This window comes from Geotrypetes seraphini, chromosome 3 (genome assembly GCF_902459505.1).
Source record: "Geotrypetes seraphini chromosome 3, aGeoSer1.1, whole genome shotgun sequence".
Lineage (NCBI taxonomy): Eukaryota > Metazoa > Chordata > Amphibia > Gymnophiona > Dermophiidae > Geotrypetes > Geotrypetes seraphini.
The window spans coordinates 196544895-196571157 of record NC_047086.1 but is presented as its reverse complement, the minus strand read 5'-3'; the positions used below and the strand labels follow the sequence as shown (position 1 = coordinate 196571157).

The 26263-nt window shown below is 43.7% G+C and overlaps 1 protein-coding gene across 3 annotated transcripts; it reads left to right on the top strand.

Moving 5' to 3' along the window:
- Positions 1 to 3681: 3681 nt before the first annotated feature.
- Positions 3682 to 25887, top strand: IGFBP6 (insulin like growth factor binding protein 6). Of its 3 annotated transcripts, none has more exons than XM_033936521.1 (5): positions 3682 to 4110; positions 9175 to 9323; positions 10852 to 10971; positions 25005 to 25110; positions 25377 to 25887. In XM_033936521.1, exons 1-5 carry the CDS (start codon positions 3723 to 3725, stop codon positions 25421 to 25423), a joined length of 810 nt encoding a protein of 269 aa, XP_033792412.1. In that variant the 5' UTR covers positions 3682 to 3722; the 3' UTR covers positions 25424 to 25887. The 3 variants fall into 3 exon arrangements, with proteins under 3 accessions (XP_033792412.1, XP_033792410.1, XP_033792413.1); XM_033936519.1 differs by having other exon boundaries at positions 9175 to 9326; XM_033936522.1 differs by lacking the exon at positions 10852 to 10971 and having other exon boundaries at positions 9175 to 9349; positions 25005 to 25887.
- The last annotated feature ends 376 nt before the right edge of the window (positions 25888 to 26263 follow it).

The window sequence follows — 26263 nt, the reverse complement described above, 5'->3', positions numbered from 1 at the left end:
GCTCTTACCTACTATGGTCTGAAATAGAGAATCCATTTGACGTAATTTCCGGTCCCGATCGGGACTTTCAAATGCCAGCAACCATCCCCCAATCACTCAATAGATCTATATAAGGCAAGAAAATAATATAATAACTTAGGAGGTGAAAAAATCAAAGATCAACCTGGGCCATCCAATCAGAAGTTTCATTTAAACCCCCGGGAGCCATTGAATTTAACCTGAACATCCACCTTAGTTCCCTCAGATTTAGGTTATGTTCTATATTACCTCCCTCCCACCCTACTGATATGGCATCTAACACACGCCATCTTAAATCCTGCAGTTTATGCCCACATAACTTCCAATGGCGGGCCAATGGGGATGTTTCATTTTGGTTGTAAACACGAGATTTAGGTTCTGTCAGGCGCACACGTACAGGACGCGTGGTCCGACCTACATATAATTTGAGGCACGGACATTGGATCATATATATAACATGATCCGATTTACAGTTTGTATGGTGTCTGGCGTGATATACTTCACCCGAAATAGGGTGGGTCCATATTTCTCCTGACAGGGTAAAGGGGCACCACTGACATTGGCCACAAGGAAGATGACATCCTGTTCTTCTAGGCGTGACTTCCCTTAAAATGCTGTGATTTACATTTTTGCCTATATTTTTCCCCCGAATATAGGAAAAAATGGGACCCTCAGTAATGCTAGGGATTGCTAATCTCACTGTATGCCAATGTTGAGCAGATAGTATATTGAGAGATAGTATAAGCGTGGATAGAATACTGTTGAATGAAGGCTATAGTCTCAGTCGGGTTATCATCCCGCTGATGATCTTGAAGAAGCCATTCACGCTGAGCGTATTTGGCACGCAAATACGCATTCTTTACTCTGCACATACAAGGATGTTGACATCACATGCATGAGCATGATGTCATTGCATTGACGTCCACGCATGCGCAGAGGGCCTAGTTGCATCCTGAAGCTCAGGGAAGGAGACACGAGGTCCATGTGGGGGCAGGGCCTACAGCAGAACGGGGCAGGGACATGTGTCCTCTTTTTTCAAAGAGGAAATCTGGTAACCATAGTGTTTCTGCTAACATAGTGTCTGATGTGTGTCTCACATCTGATTTGTGCGCCAGTTATTTTGTGCTGAATACTCAAAGGGCTTAAGCATGGGTGTTAACGTGTGCACTAAAAGTTACCATAAATTGTATTGAAATGAATTTAAATGATGCTAAAGAGGTCAGTTAGTATTGTTTCCCAAAGCACAGAAGGAAATGATGCTCATCGTGCCATAAATTTATTGTCAGCTAAGGGGCAGCATAGAAGATTTCTCATCAGTTTTGCATTGCCCATACAAGTTTGAGTGCTGCTAAGAAGAATCAGAAACAAAAAAAACTGCCAGAGAAACTTAGCAAGATACCATAGAAGGTGGCAGAAAAGATCAATTGGTTCTCGAAGAGACTGTCAATTGACAAAATACCCACAACACACTACGATAAGCTCCAAACAGGAGTTAAGAGAATCACAAATAAAGTTTGATAAGATTTGATAGGAAATGCCCTCAGTGTGATAAGACAGCGAAAGGAGCAATGCTCCTGCGCTCAAATCATGAAGCAAGGACCACCAGTCCCTGCCCCCACACCATCATAGGGCTTTTCCAAGGTGTGTGAAATAAATCAATCAGTGCAAAAAAGTGCAAAAATTAAAGCACAAAGCAACACACACGGGTAAAGACAGTCAACAGTCTCTAAGAGAACCTCCCCCACACACAAACCAGAATCACAATGCCGACTTAGCTGGAATAAGATGGTGAAACGAACTCCCAAAAGCAAGGAAGAACGCCGAATAGATGGGTCAACCAGGCATGGTTTCGGGAAACTCCCTTCCTCAGGAACCAGAAAGACTAACTCTGAAGAGGGTGGAGAATCAAGAAGAATCAAGCATGTGTACAAGTCCAAGGAAAGCTGAAAATGAAAGCAAATAAGTGCCTGTTACACTTAAATATGAGCCTTTCAAAAAATTAAACTTCAAACAATTTTTGAAAGGTTCATATTTAAAAGTGCAGAACGGCCCCAATGTGTTCTTGCACTTTCAGGTTTGTCTGGGCATGCGCACAAGAGTCTACTTTTGGTTTGTTATAACCATTTAACTGTACTGTCATTTACATAAGATGCACATTGCTCGAGATACGCTGACCCATATTGGGTTTCTACCAAGCTGTATACATTTTTCTTTAAAGTCAGTGTTTGATTACTTGTTTGTCCCCTGAAGAAGGCAATCCAGACAGCTGAAACTGGGATACTAGTCAGGGCCCTAGCTTTGTTGTCCAACCAAGTAAACATACTGGGACTTTGTTTATGGCAATAAGAACATAAGAATAGCCTTCCTTGGTCGGACCAATGGTCCATCAAGCCCAGTATCCCATTTTCACAGTGACCAATCCAGGTCCCTAGTACCTAGCCAAAACCCAAGAAGTAGCAACATTCCATGCTACTGATCCAGGGCAAGCAGTGGCTTCCCCCATATCTTTCTCAATAACAGATTATGGACTTTTCCTCCAGGAAATTGTCCAACCCTTTCTTAAAACCAGCTACGCTATCTGCTTTTACCACAACCTCTGGCAATGTATTTGTTGGTTGTTTTAAGACATCTTGCTTGCTTTTTCCTGTTTGTTTGACACTTTCTAAGGCAAGTCTTCTGTTGGTTTTGCTCTTTTTTTTAGTATTACTTTGCTATTTGTTTAGCATATTTCTGTGTTATGAGGTTTGCACAGAGTCCAGCATAGACAGTTTGCATGAATCACTGTTGCTGCTTCTGCCCAGTAGGAATCTGAAGGCAGAGAGAGGGTGCTAGAGAAGATTTTAGCACTCTTTATCACTGGCACCCTGAGCCAGTGCCTCACTTGGTCTGTAGGTTGAACCATCCCTGCACTAAGTAATCAGTGGACTTGAAACAAAAGGCAGGAATAACCAATTTCAAAATTCAGGGGAGAATGGAAAATGGAACTTAAGTACAAAACAGTATTCAGCTGGAGAAAGTGTATTTTGAGTACTTGAGTCAGAGGCAGCGTTTCTATCCAAACTTTATAAATGGCCCAAACAGCTGACAATGTTATTTTCCAGGGAGGAGGTCCCATCCTGATGCTCCAAGGGCAGTCTTCATGAGGAGTATTAATGACCCTACATCTGTTTCCCCATTGTTTCTCCTGAAATGACTGACAGATGCGACCTGTATTTTGCTTAGCCTTTCTCTTCATTCAAGAGTCTTGGGTGGCAGAAAGGGGGGGGGGGGGTCGGTAACTAGCGACAGAGTCCAGGACCCTCAGCTTCTGCAAAGCTCCCGAGTCCACAGGGAAAGGGTAGCTCAGCTCTCGCTGCCATGCTGATGGGGGATATCTTGCACTGATAGCGTGCCCTGTGTCGATCCAGACTGATAACAAAGACAGAGCGAGGGGGAGCCAGTCAAGAAAGAAGGAAAACAAAAAGAAAGAGCGAGACAAAAGAGAGAAGTGAAGAAGGGGAAATCCAGCAGGCATGAATTGTTTTTTTGTTTGCCTCTGGTTCCTCTTAGTTTTAAGGGAGTCTGTGCTGGAGGCAGATTCTTGGGCTGGGCTGGGCTGGGCTGGGCTAAGGCTCTATTAAAGCCACCAAGGCTGCAGGATGCAGGCAGAAGGAGTGCAGGCTGCACACCAAGCGTTTCTTTCCTTGCACACCCACAGAGAGACCATGCAAAGAGTGGCTTTCAGTTGCTTGCTGCCCACATTGCTCTTAATGGGCACCAAGGTGTTGAGTGCCAGTGTGGTCCTGGAGTGCCTGAAATGCGAGGAGAGTGAACCAGCAGCATGTTTGCCTCATGCGGGATGCAAACCTGAAGAGGAGTCGGCAAGTGATGGGGACCCAAGTCCAAAAGAACCCTGCAGGGGGAGAGAGTGTGCCAAGGGAGCGGGGGAATCTTGCGGGGTCTACACTCCAAGATGTGCCAGAGGCCTACAGTGCTTCCCTCGTGCTGAAGAGACGACACCTCTTCAAGCCCTATTGCACGGTAAAGGGGTTTGCAGAAAAGTTGGTACCGGGAGACCCAGCAGGAATCACACTGTACAGGATCCTCAGCCAGGTGAATGCAAATGGTTGGCTGGGAAGGGCCACTGATGGGACATGCAGAAGGGATGTCATAGCTGGGCATCCTTCACTCAACAGAGGGGTTGGAGTTCCAGATAGGTAGGGAATTTAGTGAGATTTGCAGAGCGGGATGACCTGGTTGGGGGCTGAGGGGTGGTCCTGAGTGGATCTGCTCATGAGAGAGAGGGTCAGGTCCTTTTCCAATGTGCACATATCTCTGCCTCACGTGCTATTGTGAAAATCTCGGAAACGCGTGAATATGCACTCTTTTATCTGTTATTCACTGAAAATGCAGCAATATTTTCATGGGTGATAACGTGTTAGAAAAAAAGTATCCCCATTAACCTGCTTCAAAATTATCACTGAGCACATTGCAGGAGCTGTCCAAAGATCAGAGTTCCCCTATTCTATGGCACGTACATGCATTTCTCTATTCCATGGTACCTGAGTGTACACAATCCCTGCAGCAGCACTATTGCACCAGGGAAAGTAAATGTTTAAAACAAATACTGATTTCTACACGGCCAATCACACCCCAGTTTGCAGTCCAGAATGTAGTAAACCTGGTCCTGGCATGATGCATAGGGAACCAGCGAGAAGACAGGGCATCATAGCACTCTTCTAGCCACAAAGGAAAAGATAAAATTACCCTAAAAAGAGACATTGCTCTGAAAAAGTATGGTGAGAAATCTCTTTAAAGAGATCTTCGCCGTTCAAAAATATCTCTTAGGGGATAATTCTACCTGAAACACAATAATTTTGGTGCTTAAGAAATTATCTGCCCCTTCAAAAATATTTTAAAACACACAATTATTTTATTTTTTAATAATAATAATAATAATAAAAAGATTTTCTAGAAAAATACTAAACAGGTACATTCAAAAGTATATCAATATACCAGTCTAAAAACAAGAACACAAGTCTGAGGACTGAACCAATGATGTTTACAGTACCAGTATTAAAAAAGCTCTTTTCTGGCAGTTCTGACATAGGGAATTGAACTGGCTATGTCACGTTTGCTGCACCAGGAATCGCGATTGTGGCTTTGTAAAAGGGGCCAACAGTCTTTCCAATCCAAGATAATATAGTGGCTTTGTAGGATAATATGGAGTGAGGTTCAGATTCCCAGAGCATATTGGGTTTCAAAGCAAAAGACCCTCCTAGCAACTTTTATTATGTAATAACTGGAGGGACTTTGAGCATCTTAAAAAGAAAAGTCTAGCTAGGAGAACTGGGATTTTATTCTCATATGTCCATATTGTTTTCTGTGGTATATCAAATACTAATGACAACTTATTTAGAAGGAACTAGAAATTTCACACTTGGTGTACCTCCATGGTGAATTCCCTCTTCCTCTTTGATATGTATGTGGGGTATAAGTAGTAAAAGCATAGAAAAGTGTATCATATTTATTTATTTGGTTAGTTTTATATCCCTTCCTCCCCAACGAGCTCAGAATGGGTAACAAGGTTGACATACATAAAGCATAGACATGCAAATTATGAATTTACATTTGTACAGTAATATTAGATATACAGAGTCAAGTTTAGCATATGATTTGGTCTTTTGAATTAATATTTCCATCTTCAGCTCACAACCAGAGTGGATCTAGTTCAGCGTACATTAGAATACAATAGTTTGGTGGCAAAGGGGTATGTATTTGTGAGGTGCATGGTGGCGTTTGTGAACTACATTTGTGTGTAGAAGATGTCGCGGTGTGGGAGGGGACATATTTCTTTGTGGGGTGGGAGTGTATATGAGATGTATGCGAGTGGAGCTGTGGAGGAGTTGCTTAATGGTTAGTGCAGTAGTCTAAGATCCTGGGGAGCTGGGTTCAATCCCTACTGCAGCTTCTTGTGACCCCGGGCAAGTCACTCAACTCTCCATTGCCCCAGATACCAACCCTTCCCCCCCCCCAAAAAAAAAAAAAAATTATAATAATAATTTTAGAGTACAGTGCTGTGTGCCCACTAGGGACATAGAAAGTATTTGCACATAATGGGAACAGTGCTATGTTTGTCTAATACCCTATTTCCCCGCAAAAAATCTATACCATCAGCTGTACATAAAGCCGGATGGGGGAAAACAAAACTAAGTATAATACTTAAATAGAAGGCTTGTTTTTCCTCTAGAAATGGTTATTAAGGTTACTATTTTGGAAAACAAATTAATTTATTGAACACAAACAAATTTTAATGAAATTGATTATTAGTTAGAAAAATCTGTTGTTTATAAAAGAATACAAAAAAAATACAAAGAATCAAAAATAAGAAGAAAGGGGAACTTCTTAGGGACCAATGATAGCTTGCATTAAAGCTATATTGACAAGACTAGTTCTAGTCATAATAGCTGTAAGCACTTGAGGTAACTTTCCCCACACTAAGGGCTCCTTTTACTAAGCTGCGAGAGCGTTTTTAGCACACGCAGGATTTTAGCACGCTAAACCCATGCTACGCGGCTAAAACTAACGTTAGCTCAATGCTGGCGTTAAGGTCTAGCGCGTGCGGCAATTCAGCGCACGCTAAAACCGCTATCGCAGCTTAGTAAGTTATATACCAGAATGGTTGCCAAAACAAGTAATTCAGATATTAAATGTAAGGAGGAGTAATCCATTCATATAAAGTCCATCAATTATTGAGAAGGGCGATTAGTTCCCAAAAATAAGACCTACCCCAAAAATAAGCCCTAGATAAGATCGACCCTCCGAAGCACCCCCCTCCGAATGTCCCCGACTCTAGTGCTGCCCGATTTGCCGAAAAAATCGGACTCGTCAGTTCAGCAACTCCCATCCCATTGCTTTAGGAGGCCTCGGAGTGGAGGTATGTCAGTTTCATGGTGGGAGGGTCGGTGGGGTTCTGCTGCACAAAAGGATGGGTGAGTGAAGGAATGATGCTGCACATGGAGGGGGGTGGGGAAGGAAAGAGGAAGAATTGGGGTAAAGGAGAGGAAGGAAGAGATAGATGATTGTTGTACATGAAAATAATAAGACACCCCTGAAAATAAGTCCTAATGCGTTTTTTGGACTCAAAATTAATATAAGACACTGTCTTATTTTTGGGGAAACAGGGTAGTGCTATAGAATAAGCCACCAATAGTAGCTGTGGGAGGTATGGGTTGGATTCACATTAGAGAATGACACCGTGACAAAATTCATCACCGTTTCCGTCCCCGCGGATAACCATGGGAAACCATCTTCATGTCATTCTTTAAGGAGAGAGGGAAGAATCAGAGTATAATTGGGCACAACCACTGACCCGCAAGCTTTGCTTTGAAGAATGCTAGTGTAGAAGGACCGAGGTTGAAATAGACACTAGAAAATGACATGGGATTATTTCCCGCAGTTATCCGCAGGGACGGGAACGGTGATGAATTTTGTCACTGTGTCATTCTCTAATTCACATGAAATATAGGTACTGTTTGTGATTTCTGGGGGAGGGTATGTATTGAGAAGTGCATTACGGGGAGCACAAATGTCTACTCTGTCTCTACTTACCGTCTCTCCTTTTTCCACCCTGTCCTCATGTTCATCGCCACCAGCTGAATATTGACCCCCCCCCATGAGTTTTAAATTGTGCAATCACCATCAGTGGTAGTCTGGACCACTGATGGTGCTCACCCTGCCAGTGGCCAAGAATAGAGGAAGGAACAAACGAAGGAGAGTGAGGGAAATGGAAATGGATGTTGAATAGACATTGTGGGTGGAGAAAAGCGTACTGGGCATGTAGAGAAAGGGAGAGGATGGTGGGGTAGATAAAAGAGGGTGCTGGGTGGGGACAAGGGAGAGAGGGCTCTGTGCAGGTGAGTGTTTGAGGATGCTGAGCATTGCAGAAAGGGGAAATTGGGATTATGTGCTCACCAGAAGGTGGAAGTGGGAGGGAGGAAGATGCTGTGAGCAGGAGATATGCTGTGCATTTTGGAAAAGGAAAGGGCATGCTGTGCTGTTTGAGGGTGACGGGAAAGAGGAGGTTGTGCTGTGCAAAATCCCCTATCAGTAGCTAAGTGTTTAACCCTTTCAGGACCATAAGGATCGTAGGCCAATTTTTGTGGTTTTGACGACATTTTTATGGTAAAAAGGGCTTGCAGATGCCAAAAAATTGATTTTTTTTGTGAAATATCATTATTTTTTTTTAAAAAAATCACACTTCTGGCTTATGGACAGTGTGGCAAGTGAATCTTCTCATCAATCTGGCAACGACGCTAATGAATGAATGTCGGAACCAGTTTGTTTACATAAAGGCAGTATCATATGGAATCCGTACATATCAAATTTAGAACTGTAGACTATCCCAATCAAAATTTATAGGATTTTAAAGTTATGGGACAAATATGTCCCTTGGTCCTGAAAGGGTTAAGGATGTGGAGGGTTTGCCTGGGATGCATAATACCTTTGCACCAACCTGGATTTAATACAAAAAAAAAAAATTGAACTAGTTTATGAAGCAAATCAAAGTGCAGTACACAATTGAGGAGGGTCAAGCGAATAAACTATGGATGTGGCTTGAGAAAAAGAGAAGTCAGGACATTTACATCTGATGATGTTAAGCTAGTCTCTCCATGCAAAGTCATTCCTCTGGTTCTATTGCCTAACCCAGTGTTTTGATACATTCAGGTCACTGGATATGATCATCCCTAAAGTTTCCCACAAATCAAAATGCTGCTCCCTTGGACTTTTGCTTCCCACTTGCTGATGCTCAGCTTTTTTTTTTTTTTTTTTTTGCAAGAAATCTTGCTTGCCAAAGACTTGAACATGCCTCAGGATTCTCTGAATCACCCTTCCTTTTGTCTACTCCATTAGGAATGCCTAATCTGCTACAGATCTCTGAATCATCTACAAAAAAGGTGAACCTGTAAACTTCCCTATAAAATTACTTCTGAAAGTACTTTAGCACCACACAAAATCTTAATAAATTGAGAATAATAATAACTGTAATTATCAAACGGAGACATATCAAGCAGTGAAAGACAGCACAATAATACAGCTGAATGCGATTTCCCTATATTGACTTCAAATATATTAAATCTCAAATTTTACTCTCTTCTGCCTATTGATCTTTTCCAGAGGAAGGTCGGAGGAACAACCGTCGATTAAAAGAGAGCAGGCCAACGCTGGAACCCAGCTTTCCTCAGCAGCACTTCCCGCTCCTAAACAGCAGCAAAGAGGATGTGTTTCAAAGCACTCAGGATGGGGATATTAAACAGGAGCCTGAGGTAGTGGGTAAAGAGCAAATGCTATGGTGAGGGTCATACTCAGCACCAACTGCTGGGAAAGATTGAGACTTCAGGGCTTATGAGCTCCCCCTCAGTCAGTACTCCTGCATCATTCAGTTCAGCATTTCCTGACAGGAAAGGCTGGAACTGCAGGATCAGGAAGCATCTCCCCTCCCTACAGCAGGTAACCTCACACCATTCCCTACAGCTCCTCCTGCTCTGAGAGGCTGGAACTGCAAGAGCTGTGAGCTCCACCACAGCCAGTGCTCCTGTATCACTCCCTCTATCGCCACCTCCTGGGAGAGGCTAGAATTGCAGGATCTAGGAGAGTCTTTCCTACTTGGACATCTTGCTGAGAGAACCTGGAACTGTAGGAGCTGTGAGCTCCACCATAGCCAGTACTCCTGCATCATTATTTACAACACCTCCTGTGGGTAGAATCTGGAACTGCATGGGCAATGGGTTCTCCTCCCCCCTCCAAGCCAGTTTTCTGCAGTATTCCCTACAGCACCTCCTGCTCATAGAGGCTAGAACTGCAAAAACTATGAGCTCCACTACAGCCAGTGCTCCTACATCATTCTCTACAGCAGGGACATAGCCACGAGGGGGCCTCATGGTCCTGCCGCCCTCCCCCCACACACACTTTGGGCTCAAGTCTCCTCCAAAATTGTAGTACCAGTCTAATGGTGGACGGGGATGCCCAAACTCAACCAGCTAAAAAGATCCACTGCCCAAGTCCTTGCCCATGTTGCCTGAGCAGTGCTTAAGTTGGCAGTCTGCTTCAGCCAATGATGCCAGAACTTTTACGCATGAGCATGTGTGGAAGTGCCAGCATAGGCAGCTAAAGGAAGCTGCCAACTTCCACACTGCTCAGGTAGCACAGCAGGGGATTTAGGTGGTGGACTTCTTTAGCTACAGAACTTGGACATTGCTACCTGCAAAGGTAAGATTAAAATACAGGGTGAAGGAGGAGCTGAGAGGAAATACATGCCCTCCCTCAGTTTACCCCTGTACCTCCTCCCCCTACAAAAGGACTTCTGGATATGCCCCTGCCCTACAACACCTTCTGCTAGATGAGGCTGAGACTGTAGAAGTAGTGAACACCCCCAGAGCTAGTGCTTCCGCATCATTCCCTGCAACACCCCCTGCTTGTAGAGGCTGAAATCTCAGGGACTGGGAACTCCTCTAGACCAGAGGTAGGCAATTCCGGTCCTTGAGAGCCACAGACAGGTCAGGTTTTTAGGATATCCACAATAAATACGCATTCATTGTGGATTTCCTGAAAACCTGACCTGCCTGTGGCTCTCGAGGTCCGGAATTGCCTACCCCTGCTTTAGACACAGTGCTGGGAGAAACAGAAACTGCAGAAGCTAATGGTAATTCAGGATCTTCCTCCAGCCATCCTGCATCCTATAGAGGGTGGGGGGTGTATGTGTAAAGTTGCCTGAAAAATTCATATTTCAGTAGCCTGTAGGAGTAGCAGTTGAAGCTAGTCTCGTCCGCTTTATTTTCTCGCTCTCATTTGCAGGCCCCCTGTCGGGTACATTTGGTGATGGTTCTGCAGGAGCTAAAATCTTCCGTGTTTCAAAACCTGAGGGATATGTATATTCCTAACTGTGACACCAAAGGCTTTTACCGGCGGAAGCAGGTACTGGTACTTCCCTATATACATCCACAGACTATCCCACCCCCATCCTATTCTTTCTCTATTGTTGCACCAAAGTTCACGGCTAGAATTCTGTTTTATATCTAATTAGCCCTTCTTCCCCTAGAAGTAGGGGGAAAGGGTGGAAGGGATTGGGACTTAATGTATACCACCTTTTTTGTAGTTTTACAACCACACTCAAAAGCGGTTTACATACAGGTACTTCAATCATTTTCCCTATCTGTCTCAGTAGGTTCACAATCTATCTAATGTACCTGGGGCAGTGCAGGATTAAATGACTTGCCTAGGGTCATAAGAAGCAGTGTGGGGTTTGAACCCACAGTCTCAGGGTGCTGAGGCTGTAGCTCTAACCAAGTAGGTAGAATGCATGCTCCTGAGAGAATTCTGTGCCAAAAAATGGCAAAATTCAGCATGTTCTGTTTGTAAAATAACTAAATATAATCACTTTTAAGTGATACCTAATTTTAAAAAACAGTAGTTAAGAATTATTACCCCCAAAATTAAAACTTTTATTTATTTTTGTATTTGGGGTTGAGTATGCCAGTTCTCCCAGTTTTGTCTCTCTCTCCTTCTTTTCTTCTCACAGATTCAGCACCCTCGTCCCAGATCTCCTCCCTCACTCCCAGCACCCACCTCTCAGCACTATTTCCATAGTTCTTTCTCCCACCTAGGGTTACATACATCCAGATTTACCCAGACATATCCTCTTTTTAGAGGACTATCCGGGTATCTGGATGTTTTTTCTGAAACCCAGCAGTTTGTCCAGGTTTTGAACTCTCTCTGAGTCCAGCCTAATTTTTTGTTTTACTTTTGCGGGGGCCTAGGAGGAAAGAGGAGATAGTGGGGGTCCCCTGCAGGTGGGAGCTGCATCAATTGTGGTCCCACCTGCGGGTAACGGTGGTCCAGGAGCAAGAGCTCCTGTTGCAAGCCACTGGAGACTCATTTGGTGCTGGTTAGTGGTGGCAGAAAAGGCCCTGACTCTGCCTGAGCTCATTTGGCGCTGGCTGGTGGTGGCAGGAAAGACCCTGACTCTGCCTGAGCTCATTTGGCGCTGGCTGGTGGTGGCAGGAAAGGCCCTGACTCTGCCTGAGCTCAGGGCCGCATCTGTCGGGCATCTGCGCATGCTCAGAGGACCTGCAGATGCGGCCCTGAGCTCAAGCAGAGCTAGGGCCTTTCCTGCTACCTCCAGCCAATGGCAAACAAGACTCCAGCAGACCATAAGAGAAGTTCCTGCCCCTAGACTACTGGTACCTGCCACGGGACCATGACTGACATGGCTCCCACCCACAGGTGACCCCTGCTGCCACAAGGCATCCATCCTGTGAGGGGTGGGAGGGAAGGAGAGGAAACTAGGCTGTGTAGCTGCTTGTGTGAAGGATGGGGGCTAGGGCAAGGTCATGTGTCCTCTTTTTTTATTTTCAGAAATATGGTAATAATACCCCTATCTAGATGATCCCTCTGTTTACTCTTCCTCTCTAGTCCCACATTCAAAATGATTGGGGTGCTAAACACAATACAAATTACCCCTCTCTGGATACAGTGAAGGAACTTGCTCAAGTCTTAGGGTACTCAGCACTCACTGACATACACAGAACCTGCCCCTGACTTCTTCAACTTTCTACTCCCAGTCTTAAGGCCCCATTTATTACTACTACTTATCATTTCTATAGTGCTACTAGACATACGCAGCATTGTATATCAAAACATAGAAGAGACAGTCCCTTACAATCAAGACAAACAAAATGGACAAGAAGGTGCATCTTGCAATTTAACAACTATGAACATTGAAATATGATAGCAGATAAAGGCCAAATAGCCCATCTAGTCTGCCCATCCGCAGTAACCATTATCTCTTTCTCTCTCCAAGAGATCCCACGTGCCTATCACAGGCCCTTTTGAATTCAGACACAGTCTCTGTCTCCACCACCTCTTTTGGGAGACTGTTCCATGAATCTACCACCCTGTAAAAAAGTATTTCCTTAGATTACTCCAGAGCCTATCACCTCTTAACTTCATCCTATGCCCTCTCGTTGCATATGCATTTACATTACGTAGATATTTAAACATCTCTATCATATCTCCCCTCTCCCGCCTTTCCTCCAAAGTATACAGAGTGAGATCTTTATGTCTGTCCCCATACGCCTTATGATGACGACCACATACCATTGTAGTAGCCTTCCTCTGGACCAACTCCATCCTTTTATATCTTTTTGAAGGTGCGGCCTCCAGAATTGTATACAATATTCTAAATGAGGTCTCATCAAAGTCTCATACAAGGGCATCAATACCTCCTTTTTCTTACTGGCCATACCTCTCCCTATGCAACCTAGCATTCTTCTAGCTTTCGCCATCACCTTTTCAACCTGTTTGGCCACCTTAAGATCATCACATATGATCACACCCAAGTCCCGCTCTTATGTCGTGCACATAAGCTCTTGACTCCCTAATCTGTACCGTTCCCTCGGGTTTTTGCAGCCCAAATGCATGGCCTTGCATTTCATAGTATTAAATTTTAGCTGCCAAATTTCAGACTATTCTTCAAGCTTCGCTAGGTCTTTTTTCATGTTATTCACACCATCTGGCGTGTCTACTGTATTGCAGATTTTCATCTCATCCATAAAGAGGCAAATCTTACCCGACAACCCTTCAGCAATATCGTTTATAAAAATGTTAAAAAGAACAGGCCCAAGAACAGAATCTTGAGGCACACCACTGGTAACATCCCTTTCCTCAGAGCGATCTCACTTTACTCTGTCGTGGGGGAGCACTGTATTCTGTTAGGATGAATTTTCTATGTACATTCAGTTTTCCTGCTAGTGGAGGGGATATTGAGGGGAGATGGATTTTGTTGATCCTTTTTCTGTATTTGTGATTTATAAAATGACAGTTGTACAATATATTGTTCCTTTTTATACTTTGATAAAATTATTTCAGTATAAAATAGCTATTCAAGATGTGATTAGACAGAGTCTGCAGGGATGGAATGAGGATGGGGACAAATTTTTTCCCTGCGTCATAGACTGAACATATATGGGTGATTATATGTTGAATTTTACAATTAATTGTCATAAAAGGGTAAGAGAGTCAATTTGACCGTTGAGCAATATGAGGAGTTTAGAAAACAGAAGCATCCTAGTTTTGGAATCAGATTAAATGCTGGCGTTAGCGTCTAGTGCACGGGGCAATTTAGTGCGCGCTAAAACCACGAACGCAGCTTAGTAAAAGGGAGCCCTTTGTATTTTCTTATTGAAACAAAAATATTTTTCATGTAGTCTTATGCTCACATTAATACAGGATAGAATTCAGTAAATGGCACCCGCAGTTAGAATATAAGCATAGCACACATTTTGCATTAAACTTTGGACACCAATATTTATGCCTGCCAAAACCTGGTGTAAATACTGGCACCCAATTTATGGCAGTTGGGTGCACAATTGATAATATTCTATATAACATCGTGCCTTATTTCTGGGAACGCACCTTGATCTGCTCCTACCTTCCCACAGTCACACCCCTTTGCAGTTGCTCACTTATGGAATTTAGGTGTGCTTGCAGATGCATCTAGATCTGCATCTAAATACTAATTAATGCTAATCATCACTAATAATTGATCTTGCTTGATTAATTGGTTTAGGTGAGCTCCATCATCATACCTGCCATGTTCCCACGACCTCAGTCCCTGTCCCTGCAAGATCGATCCCCATCCCCTGCCATGTCCCTACAAGCTCAGTCCTTATCTCTGCAAGCCTGGTCCCCATCACCATGAGCTTGGGCTCCGTCCACACCCTGTCCCTGCGAGTTCAGTTCCAATCCCTACCCCGTCCCTGCAAACCGTCTGATCCCATCCGCACAAGCCTTGAATAGTTATGATTTTATATTGAACTTATTTTATTAAAGTATAAAAAGAAACAAATAATACAGAGCAAGGATCAACAAAACCCCTCTCTCCCCTCCTCTTCACAAATATTCCCTCCACTACGTTCCAAATTACTATAGAATACTACATAGAAAAATCAAGCTAACAGAATACTTCAGTCACACATGGCAGGGGAGAGCAACTAGGGCAACTGCCCCCTGGTCAGAGAGAGCCCTAAGCCAGCTGGAAGCTGGCTTAGCATGGCCTAGCCTTTGCGGTCCCCAGTTATTTCTAATATCAGCTCTAACAGGATACATATTTCAAATCTGATATTTTAATCACAAAATAGAAAATAAAATTATTTGTTCTATCTTTTATTGTCTCATCATTTTATTCTTCAAATTATATTGGCCTCAGGCTCTGGTCTCTGTTTTCTTTTGTCTTCTCTTAACTCATGTGCCAGGATCTCCTGACCATTTGACATTTCTTCTTTCTCCATGCTCACTATCCATCTTCTGTGTATACTGTATATTGATCCCCATGTTCAACATCTCCCATCTCTATGTCTTCTATACATCCCTTTCTAGTATTTCACCTGTGCCCATCTCCCTGTCTTCGACAAACAAAAAGGGAGAACCAACAAAAATCTGCTTTGACACGCAGCTCCTGATTGATAAGGCCCAAATTTAGTACAGGAAGAGGCAGTCGGAGCATACAGTGAGTGATTTCCTTCCCTCTCCAGCTGCCCTATCCTGCCTGGTCATTTGTGGTCATAAAATACCGCGAATGACTGGGACCGCGAACCACCGACTGCGAAGTCACGGGGGAGCACTGTACCGCTTATAATAACTGTCTAAGCACCCAGAAGGGAGAAACCCAAGTGGTTTTAACTGACGGTGAGCATTTTTTCACTAACCAAGGTGAAATTTCTATAACTAAACCCACTGAAGTGACTCTGGAATCATTATGGGATCTTGTGGCTAACTTAGGTAAAGCAATAAGTCCCCATTTTCAATACATAGAAGGGAAACTAATTGAACAAACAAAAGAGATAAAAGAACTTCAAAATGATATGCTTTTGTCTAAAGAGACTAGTGGGAAAATGGAACAGGACTTGATATCTTTCAAAAATGTTCAAGAGACACTAATTAAAGATAATACAAATCTTAGGAGAAAAATTGAGTCTTTGGAAAATAATGCTCGTGGTAATAACCTAAGATTGATTAATTTCCCAAGGGTCGCTATGGTGCCCCCTAGAGAAATGGTTAAACGATACTTAAAAGAAATACTGGGAGTTATGGAGGAGTGTATGCCTCCATTCTCCCAGGTTTATTACTTGCCTACAAAAAATCAAGTTCAACCATATGTGACTAACAACCAAGAAGCATTAGATGTTTCAACTTTACTTGAAACATCAGAAAAAGAATTGGCAACTCCAGCGACATTAATTCTAACAGTGGCTCTTCAGCCAGATAAGGCATGGATTTTGAGACTATTCTTTAAAAATAGACAAAAAGAATTTATTGGACTTAAAATCCAGATGTTTCCCGATCTCTCATGTGAAACGCAGAAGCAACGACGTGAATTTCTTCTTCTGAAGCCAGGTGTTTTAGCTTTAGGGGCTACTTTTTATTTAAGGCAACCTTGTAAGTGTATAGTGAATCACCGCCAGATCAAGTATGTTTTCTATGAACCATTTCAGTTAACTAATTTCTTGGTATCATCTCGTCTGAAGGAAGAACAACATCATTAGCTCATTATTAATATAGGCATTAGTCCTCAGCTCTATAGTTTCATATTAGTGATTATTTTCCTAATATTCTCGCATTTTGTTAATCTTGGATCCTAATATAGGACTTGAGTAAAGTTAGCATATATATATATATATTTTTTCTTCTCTTTTGTTTTAATGTTAATCTGATGGAATATGTTTATATGTTAAACTTCTTTCTGTACAAGTTAATATGCTTGATATAAGTTTGAAAATGATAAATAAATAATAAAAAAAAAAAATAACTGTCTAAGCAGTTGTCAAAGTTACAATATAAAATGCTTAAAAATTTTAAGGGACAAAACAAGGAAATAAGATGTAATACGACATACGGGAACAAATGGAGGGGAGGCTGAACTACAATTGAAATAGGACAGAAGAACGGAAATGGATTATGCAGGAGTACATTATGCAGGAGTAGCTATGCTCTTCCTTTGATGGAATCGGGAGGAGTAAGGATGTCAAAGGTCATAAGCATCCTTAAATAAGAAGGTTTTAATTTGCTTTAAATTTGGCAAGATTTTTTTTCCCCATAAATATAGTGGAAATGAGTTCAAAAGGGTAGGGGTGGTAATAGAAAATATTTGTTTCCGAGTAGTATGGAATAGTGCTGCCCGATTCACGATTCGAATTGGTTCACCGATTCACTTTGGGTACTAAATGAATAGGGAATAAAGAATTTAGGTTAAGGACCACTTACAGGTCACAGACCTGGGGGGCTGCCATGGGAGCGGACTGCTGGGCACGATGGACCCCTGGTCTGACCCGGAAGAGGCAATGCTTATGTTCTTATGAATCGATTTAAAACACCAAAAAATCGGCTTCCCGATTCGGACCCTCCCCCCTCACCCCCTAAGGCAAGAGCGGCAGTGCTGCTCTTGCTGGCCAGCCGCTGCCGCACCTGCTTTAGAGGGCGAGGAGGGAGGGTCAGTCGGGAAGTGCTGCTGTCAGCTTCCCCCCACCCTTGGTGTCCGGTTCCCCCCCCCCCCCCGGCGTCCAATTTCCCATCCTGGCGTCCGGCTTCCCCCCTGGCCTCCCTGCACCATTTACCTTATAGGTGAAGCCTGCAGAGCAGATCGCGGTACTAGCGTCTTTGCATACTGCTTCGAGGCTGTTTCCTCCGCTGCAATTCTGCCTCTGACGTCAGAGGAGGAGCGGGATCGCAGCAGAGGAAACAGCTCAAAGCAGTTTGCAAAGACGCTAGTACCGCGATCTGCTCTGCAGGCTTCACTTATAAGTTAAACGGTATGGGGAGGCCAGGGGAAACACGGAGGCCTTCCCGGGGGGAGGTGCGCAGTCCTTCGGGGTGGGACAGGCCTTCAGGGGGACAGGCCTTTGGGGGGGTGCAGGCCTTTATGAGGAGGTGCAGGCCTTCAAGGGGGGATGCAGACCTTTAAGGGGGGGGACAGGCCTTTAAGGGGGGGACAGGCCTTTAAGGGGGGACAGGTAAGGGATGGTGGCATAGGCCTTTAGGAGGGGACAAGCCTTCAAGGGTGGGGACAGGCCTTCAAGGGGGGGACAGGCCTTTAAGGGGGGCACAGGCTTTCAAAGGGGGGACAGGCCAGGAATGGTGGCCTTCAGGGGGGACAAGCCTTCAAGGGGGGGACAGGCCTTCAAGGGGGGGACAAGCCTTCAAGGGGGGACAGGCCAGGGATGGTGGAATAGGCCTTCAAGATGGAGGGCCCTGGTGTAGAAGTACATGGAGGGAGGGAGGGAAGGGGGGTTCAAAGAGACATGCATATGCTGGACTTTGGGGGGTGAAGAAATAATGAGTCTAAAAATAGAGGAGAGGGAGAGAGATGATGGACAATGGGATTTAGGGAGGGAAGGAACAGAAAGGGAGAGAAGTTAGACACAAGGGATGGTGTGGAGGGGGGGATAGAGATACTGGATAGGAGGGTAGTTGAGAAAAGAAAGGGAGAGATGGTGGACCCTGGGGTGGTGGGGAAGGAGGGAGAGATGCTGGATGAAAATTCAGAAAAGGTGGATCTGTGAATGGAGATGAAAAAAAGGAAAGATGCCAGACCTCCAGGGGAGGGAAAGGAAATGGAAGGGGAGGACAGAGATGGCAGATGGTTGGTTAGCAGGGAGAAAGAAGGAGACCCTGGCAAGCAAGTTATCAGAAGACAACCAGCGCCTGGGACCAACAAGATTTGAATAATGACCAGACAATAAAAGGTAGAAAAACTAATTTTATTTTCTGTTTTGTGATTACATGTCAGATTTGAAACTTGTATCCTGCCAGAGCTGGTGTTAGACCGCAAACGTGAGCTAGGATTTAAGAGAGAGGAGAAGTCTTTTTTGTTTGTTTATTTTGTTTACACCACAGCGCTATTGTGGTTAGGAGAAGGCAAAGAGAGTGAAGAGGCTATAAAATAACCCCACCAGGATGTTTGAAAAAAACATCCAATTGGGCAGGAAAATTGAATTGAATCGAATCGAAAAACCAATTCAGTAGGCTGAATTGAATCGAATTGAAATTTTTTTTCCTGACTCGGGCAGCACTAGTATGGAATAGTATGCAGCCAGATGCATATGCAAATCCCAATTAGTGCCAATTATCATCAATAATTGGTCATTAGCCAATCAAATTGTGCATGAATCTCAGGATCATGTTCACATTTTGGCACCCAAATCTGGGCACCACATTTAAAATCCAGTTGGTGGCTAGGAAAACATATTATAGTAACAAAATTAATGCAGCAAAAGATCAAAATAAGGTCTTATTTCTCTTGTGAAAATCCATTACAACCACATCAGATTGAGAAATTTACTAGACCTTCTGTAGAAGAATTGGCCACCTTCTTCAATGATAAAATTTTAACTTTAAGGGGGGACAGGCAAGAGATGGTGGCATAGGCCTTCAGGAGGGGACAAGCCTTTAAGGGCTTCTCTTCTATATATAAGTTCATGTAAACCTTTTTTTCCCCTTCTCTTCCTATATTTTAAGTTCTTGTAAACTGTGCCGAGCTCCACATCCGTGGAGATGATGCGGTATATAAACTTAAGGTTTAGTTTAGTTTAGTTAACCATAAGGTCATCATTTTCCAACACTCCAAGGTCATTTAATTTACCTTGTACTGCAAATTCTCTTGAGATTTCAGTTGACAGTGGCACAATTTTAGTATAACTGAATTCCAACTGTTGAAACTTTGTACTAAATTTGGTCATAAGAAATGTTTACTTGACCCTGTTCCTTCATATATTTTCTATAGCATTACCACAAACACTATCTTTTGGTTCACAACATTAGTAAACTATCTCCTTACTAGTGGTTAAGTTGCATCGGATATGGGTCGTATTATACATACTCCATTGCTAAAAAATTCAGTATTAGACACAACTTTAGCCTCTCATTACCGTCTTATTGCAAATATACCACTGTTAACAAAGTTGTTGGAATTTATTGTTTCAAGGCAACTTTCGGAATATCTGGATAAATTCTCTATCCTTCTCCCATTCCAACATGGATTTCGCCTAAACTACAGTACTGAGACTCTTCTTATTTCAATGGTAGCAAAAATTCAAAATCTCTTGGTCCATGGTTGATATGCTATTTTGTTGCAATTCAGTCTCTCCGCAGCTTTTGATGTCATTGATCACAACATCTTAATTCAATTGTTAATTAACATCGGCTTAGATCAAAAAATTCTGAATTGGTTCAGCGGCTTCTTGAAGTTACGATCTTATCAAATACATGCTGAGGGTAAATTTGTTTTCATTGGAAGGTAAATTCTCTCCATCTTGGTCTCCTGTTTGTGGAGTACCTCAGGGATCTCCTTTGTCTCCCATATTATTTAATATATATATGATGACATTAAAATATCTGAATTTATCTACCTCAGAATCGATCTTTACCTATGCTGATGATATCTTTTTTTTTTATTTGAAGTTGAGCCATCACTGTCTAACTTAACAGCAGATATTAATTCTTGTATTTCAAAAATTCAAGATTGGGCTTCTTCTGTTCGTATGAAACTAAATACTACCAAAACAAAACTTTTATGGTTTGGCCCTATATTACACAATTTACCCTCTTCTCTTTGATTAAATTCTGGTGATATCTTGAAGATTGAATTTTCATCTAGAATCTTGGGGTTTGTTTTGGATTCTACTCTTTCTTTGTGTAATCAAATTAACATATCAAAAAAATGCTTTTTTAGTCTTCGGATGTTGAGGAGGGTCCGTCACTTTTTTCATCAGCAACATTTTGCCATGTTGGTCCAGGCTATTATATTATACTAGTGTTTAAGCCCGTTAACATTTACGGGTGCTAGTAAAGCCTCCTTCCCTCCCATGTCCCCTATTTTCAGCCCCAGCTCCAAACCCATTTTATCCCCCCCCCAGCCCCCTTCTCCCATCTGTTCCCTTTCAGCCCGAGCCCCCTTTTCTCACCAGCAGCATTTCCCTCCCCACTCCACTTCCCTGTTCAGCAGCACCTCTTCCCTGCTTCCCCTGTCCCTCTTCTCTGCTCCCACATTCCAGTAGCACCTCTTCCCTCCCTCCTCTGTCCCTCCTCCCTGCTCCCACGGTCCAGTAGCACCTCTTCCCTGCTCCCCCTGTCCCTCTTCCTTGCTCCCCGACCCAGTAGCACCTCTTCCTTGCTCCCCCTGTCCCTCTTCCTTGCTCCCCGGCCCAGTAGCATCTCTTCCCTGCTTCCCCTGTCCCTCTTCCCTGCTCCCACGGTCCAGTAGCACCTCTTCCCTGCTCCCCCGGCCCAGTAGCACCTCTTCCCTGCTCCCCCTGTCCCTCTTCCTTGCTCCCCCGGTCCAACAGCACCTCTTCCTGGCGGGCTGCATATCGGGAGCGCTGGCTGCTCGGAGCTGCAGGCGTCGTCCTGAGAGCCTGCCTTGCGGGCAGGCGTCCGTGGTGTTTTCTTCAGTTGGCGCGTGGTGGTTGCACGGGTGGAGCTGTGCGCCGGGCCTTTTTGGCAGAGTCGGCACGTGTTCTCGGGCTGCCTTCGGGGCTCCATGTCCGTGCTGCTTGTCTTGGAGAGTTGTGTCGGGGTGGGGCTCCTATGCGCAATTCCCTTGTGGTCGGCGCTGTGTTGGGGCTTCTGCTGGGCAGTGACCTGTTGGCTCGGCGTCGTGCGCGTTTGAGGAGTGACAGGGCGGTAGGCAGGGAGAGAGCTTGCCTGTACTTCCTCCAGCGGTTGGTGAGTGAGGATGGGAGGAGTGGAGTGGCCAGAGTGTTCCCTGCCGCCGTGTTCTAAAATAGAATCTGGCCACGAATCAGAAAACACAGCGGCAGGGAACATTATATAGCATGTATGTCTTTCTTTCTCTCTCCCTGGCCTTTTTCTTTCTGTCTCTCTCCCTTGCCCACTGTCTGTCTTTTTTTTTTGTTGTTGTTTCTCTCTTTCTTTTCTTGGCTTCTGGCTGTCTGTCTTTATTTCTGTCTATCTCTCTCCCTTTCTGTCTGTCTCTCTGTCCCCCTGTCTGTATATCATTCTTTCTCTCTTTCTCTTTGGCCGATGGCCGTCTGTATGTCTTTTTTTCTTTCTCTCTCTCTCCTTGGCTACTGTCTGTCTCTGTATTTTTTTTTCTCTCTCTCTATCTCTCCTTGGCTGCTGGCTGTCTGTTTTTCTGGCTGTCTGTCTTTCTGGCATCCTGTCTGTCTGTCATTCTTTCTTTCTATCTGTCTCTCTGACCCCTTGTCTGTTTGTCTTTCCTTCTGTCTGTCTTTCTCCCTTTCTGTCTGTCTCTCTGGCCCTCTGTCTGTCTGTCATTCTTTCTTTCTCTCTGTCTCCTTGGCCGCTGTCTATCTGTCTGGTTTTTTTCTTTCTCTCTCTGTCCTTGGCTGCTGGCTGGCTGTCTTTCTGGCCCACTGTCTATCTGTCATTCTTTCTTTATTTCTCTCTCTCTTTCCTTGGCCGCTGTGTGGATGGCTATCTTTCTTTCTGCCTGGCCCCCTGTTTATCTTTCTGGCTGTCTCTCTGCCTGGCCCCCTGTCTCTCTCCCTGGCCCCCTGTTTTTCTTTCTCTCTGTCTCTCTGCCTGGCCTCCTGTTTTTCTGTCTCTCTGTCTTTCTGCCTGACCCCTGTCTTTCTTTCTATCTCTCTTTCTCTGCCTGGCCCCCTGCCTGTATTTCTCTGTCTCTTCTGGCCCCCCTTCTCTCTTTCGACCTCCCAGCACACCCCTCCCTCCAAAGTAGCCCCCTTTCCCTCTCCCCCTCCACTTCCCTGAGCCGTATTTTTTTTTTTTTAACTTTGTAACAGCGGCTGCACACCCTGGAACCGACACTCTCCACTAACAGGAGAGAAAATGCCAGTGCTTCCGCTTGAAACCACCACCGCCACTCTCCTGCCGGTCCACAAACCTCCAAATGCTCCTGAAGACGACCGCGCTGACAAAACTCCACAGTCACGCGCCTTCAGCCACTGCGTGCGCCTCCAGCCTCTGCAAGCGCCGTGAGGTGTCAATTAGAATACTGCCACAGAAGCACACCTCATGGCGCCAGGACTCACGATTTTTCAAGAGCGCATGCGCGCTCTAGTGTTTTATTATTATTGATTAGCTCATCTGGATTATGTAAACTCTCTTTATATCAGTTTAAGTAAGTGCAATTTAAAGAGATTTAAGCTTTTTCAGAACACGCCTGCCAAACTAATATTTGGCATGAGCAGTCAGGATCATGTTACTCCATTACAAAAGGCATTGCACTGGCTCCCGGTTTATTGGAGGGTTCAATTTAAGTGTGCCAATGTTGTATTTAAAATTCTATATGGGATTTTTTTCCTCATTGCTTATTTTTTCTTTCAATTCTCAACAACCCCTTTCTTCTAGAGCAGACATGTCAAACTCTGGCCCGCGGGCCAAATCTGGCCCATGGGTGTGCTAAAATTTGGCTCGCCAGACAATTTCAAATTTCCCTTAAAGCTGGCCCACTGGGACAAGCGCCGCATCACCTTTAGGTTCACGCGGCCTTCAGAGGATCGCTGTCGGCTGTAGCGATCCTAGCAGGCCGCTGTAGCCTCAGCTGCACGTTCCCTTTGGAACGGTCCCATACGTCAGCGAGAGAGGGAATGTGCAGCTGAGGCTACAGCGGCCTACTAGGATCGCTACAGCCGACCAGTGATCTTCTGCAGGCCGCGTGAACTTATAGATGATGCGGTGTGAAACACAGGTATTGCCACATGTAGATTGTGTAAAAACACAGGACTTTATTAAAACCCCTAGGTAAAAGCTCCTTCCCTCTTAGTGCCTGATTCAATCCCTGTCCAGAGATGATCTCAACCACAGAGCTCCAGAAGATACTAAGATCTGCTTACAATCCAGTATTTTCAAGTTTGATCACTATCTTAGTTCATTGTCTTGGAGCACAGAGCCTGGGACCAACAGGATTGAATAATGACCAGACAACAAAAGGTAGAAAAATAATTTTATTTTCTGTTTTGTGATTACACTATGTCAGATTTGAAATGTGTATCCTGCCAGAGCTGGTGTTAGACAGCAGGCGTGAACTAGGACCTAAAGGAGAGAGGAAAAGTGTTTTTTATTTATTTTGTTTACATCACAGAGCTGGCGTGGGATTGGAGACGTTGTAACTCTATACTTCTACTAATGCTAAGCCTTAGTCACTTAGGGGTCCTTTTATTAAGGTGTGCAATTAGCACACGCAAAATTGTTTAGCGTACCTTAATAAAAGGACCCCTAAGTATCTTAATAAAAAATTTGGCCCGCGACGTAGCCTTTTTTTTTTCAGATTTTGGCTCCTTATGTAATTGAGTTTGATACCCCTATTCTAGAGGAATACATAAATTTAAATTAGTATTCCCTTCCATTAGGGGTATTAAAACCTTGGGTAAGCTTTCTCACCCTAGGGCATTAGCCTTGGTAAAAATCTGGAATGATCTCCCTTCAGAAATTAGATTTCTTCCCTCTTTGACATTTTTAAGGAAAACTTTGAAGACGTATCTTTTCCAGAAATTTTTAACTGATAAATAAGGGACTATAAAAGAATAATTTTCTGCCCAATTATTGTTTTCCTCTGTCTTTTGATTAATTTTGTGAACTGGAAGAGTCCCTAGTGGGAATGACCTGGTATATAAGACCAAGATTTAGATTATCTAGGTAGGGCTTTATCTTTTGATATCTATATTGAGAGGAAAAAAATTGCTGTGAGACTTTGCCCTTCAAAGCCTAATTTTAAGGATTAGCAAAACTTACCCAGTACTTTTTCTGTTTACATACCGGTAATTTGTTTTTCCTTGTCACAGTCACAAGAAATTAAAGCCTCAGGCAGAAGTTGTGCTATTGCAAAACTGTGACACAGACAATGTTTATAGGCTTCTTGCACTTTGCTTAATCTGTACATTTTGTCTACAGTTCATTTATTTTTTGTCTCATTCTTTCCTCTGTTGACATGTTTCTTCCCTTTTCTTTCACAGTGTAAGTCCTCCAAAGGACAGCGGAGGGGGCAGTGCTGGTGCGTGGACAAGAAGGGTCATCGTTTGCCAGGTTCCGAAGGAGCCTCTCACTGCCAACCCAGCGGAGGTGACTGAGAACAATACTATCACTGCAAGTTCTATCCTACTGCCCTCAGCCCCCTGCCTCAAATAAATATAATTAGATCATAAGAGAGGAAAGAAAATAGGCAGTCAGAAGAGCACTTAATGAAGATATCAGAGAAGCTACCTTTTTTGATTTATAAAATGGAAGACAATACGGTCGTGGAATTCATAGAAGCTGAACAAAGAAAAAGATGAATGTAATAGTATATGTTTATGTACTTCGTATTGTTTTTTTACTTTATTCCCAAGGTGAGAAAAGTGACCGAAGTCCTGGGAAATGTCACCTGCTTTGCTAGTTGCCATATCAGATCCTGAGAAGAAGGTGGGGTGCTGCTGTGCTGTTTATTATCATCAATATTACTAATTTACAGATTTGTTGGAATACCTTTTCCCTAAAACAGATTTCAGTCTAATATACCAGTCATACCTTATTCTCGGTACTGACACTCTATCGTAAGTTGGCATCAGTATGTTACTGATATGGGACTAATCAGATTGGGATAATAAATGAATGACAAGGTTCAATAAATGGTACTTTCTATATTTTCGTAGAGTATTCCATGCAGGCACTGCCTCACAATTAAACATGTTAATGCAGGCCTAGCCCTTTCTCACTCTTCTCTTGCCAAGTTATGTTCCACTTTAATTCACCACCTACTTTCCCTAACCATGCCCCATTTTTATTATCCTTTTCCCCAAACAATCATAAGAACATAAAAATTGCTACTGCTGGGTCCATCGTGCCCAGCAGTCCGCTCCTGCGGCGGCCCGTAGGTCAAAGACCAGTGCCCTGACTGAGTCTAGCCTTACCTGCGTACTTTCTGGTTCAGCAGGAACTTGTCTAATTTTGTCTTGAATCCCTGGAGGGTGTTTTCCCTTATAACAGCCTCCGGAAAATTGTTCCAGTTTTCCACCACTCTCTGGGTGAAGAAGAACTTTCTTACGTTTGAACGGAATCTATCCCCTTTCAACTTTAGAGAGTGCCCTCTCGTTCTCTCTACATTGGAGAGGGTGAACAACCTGTCTTTATCTACTAAGTCTATTCCCTTCATTATCTTGAACATTTCAAACATGTCCCCTTTCAGTCTCCTCTTTTCAAGGGAGAAGAGGCCCAGTTTCTCTAATCTCTTACTATA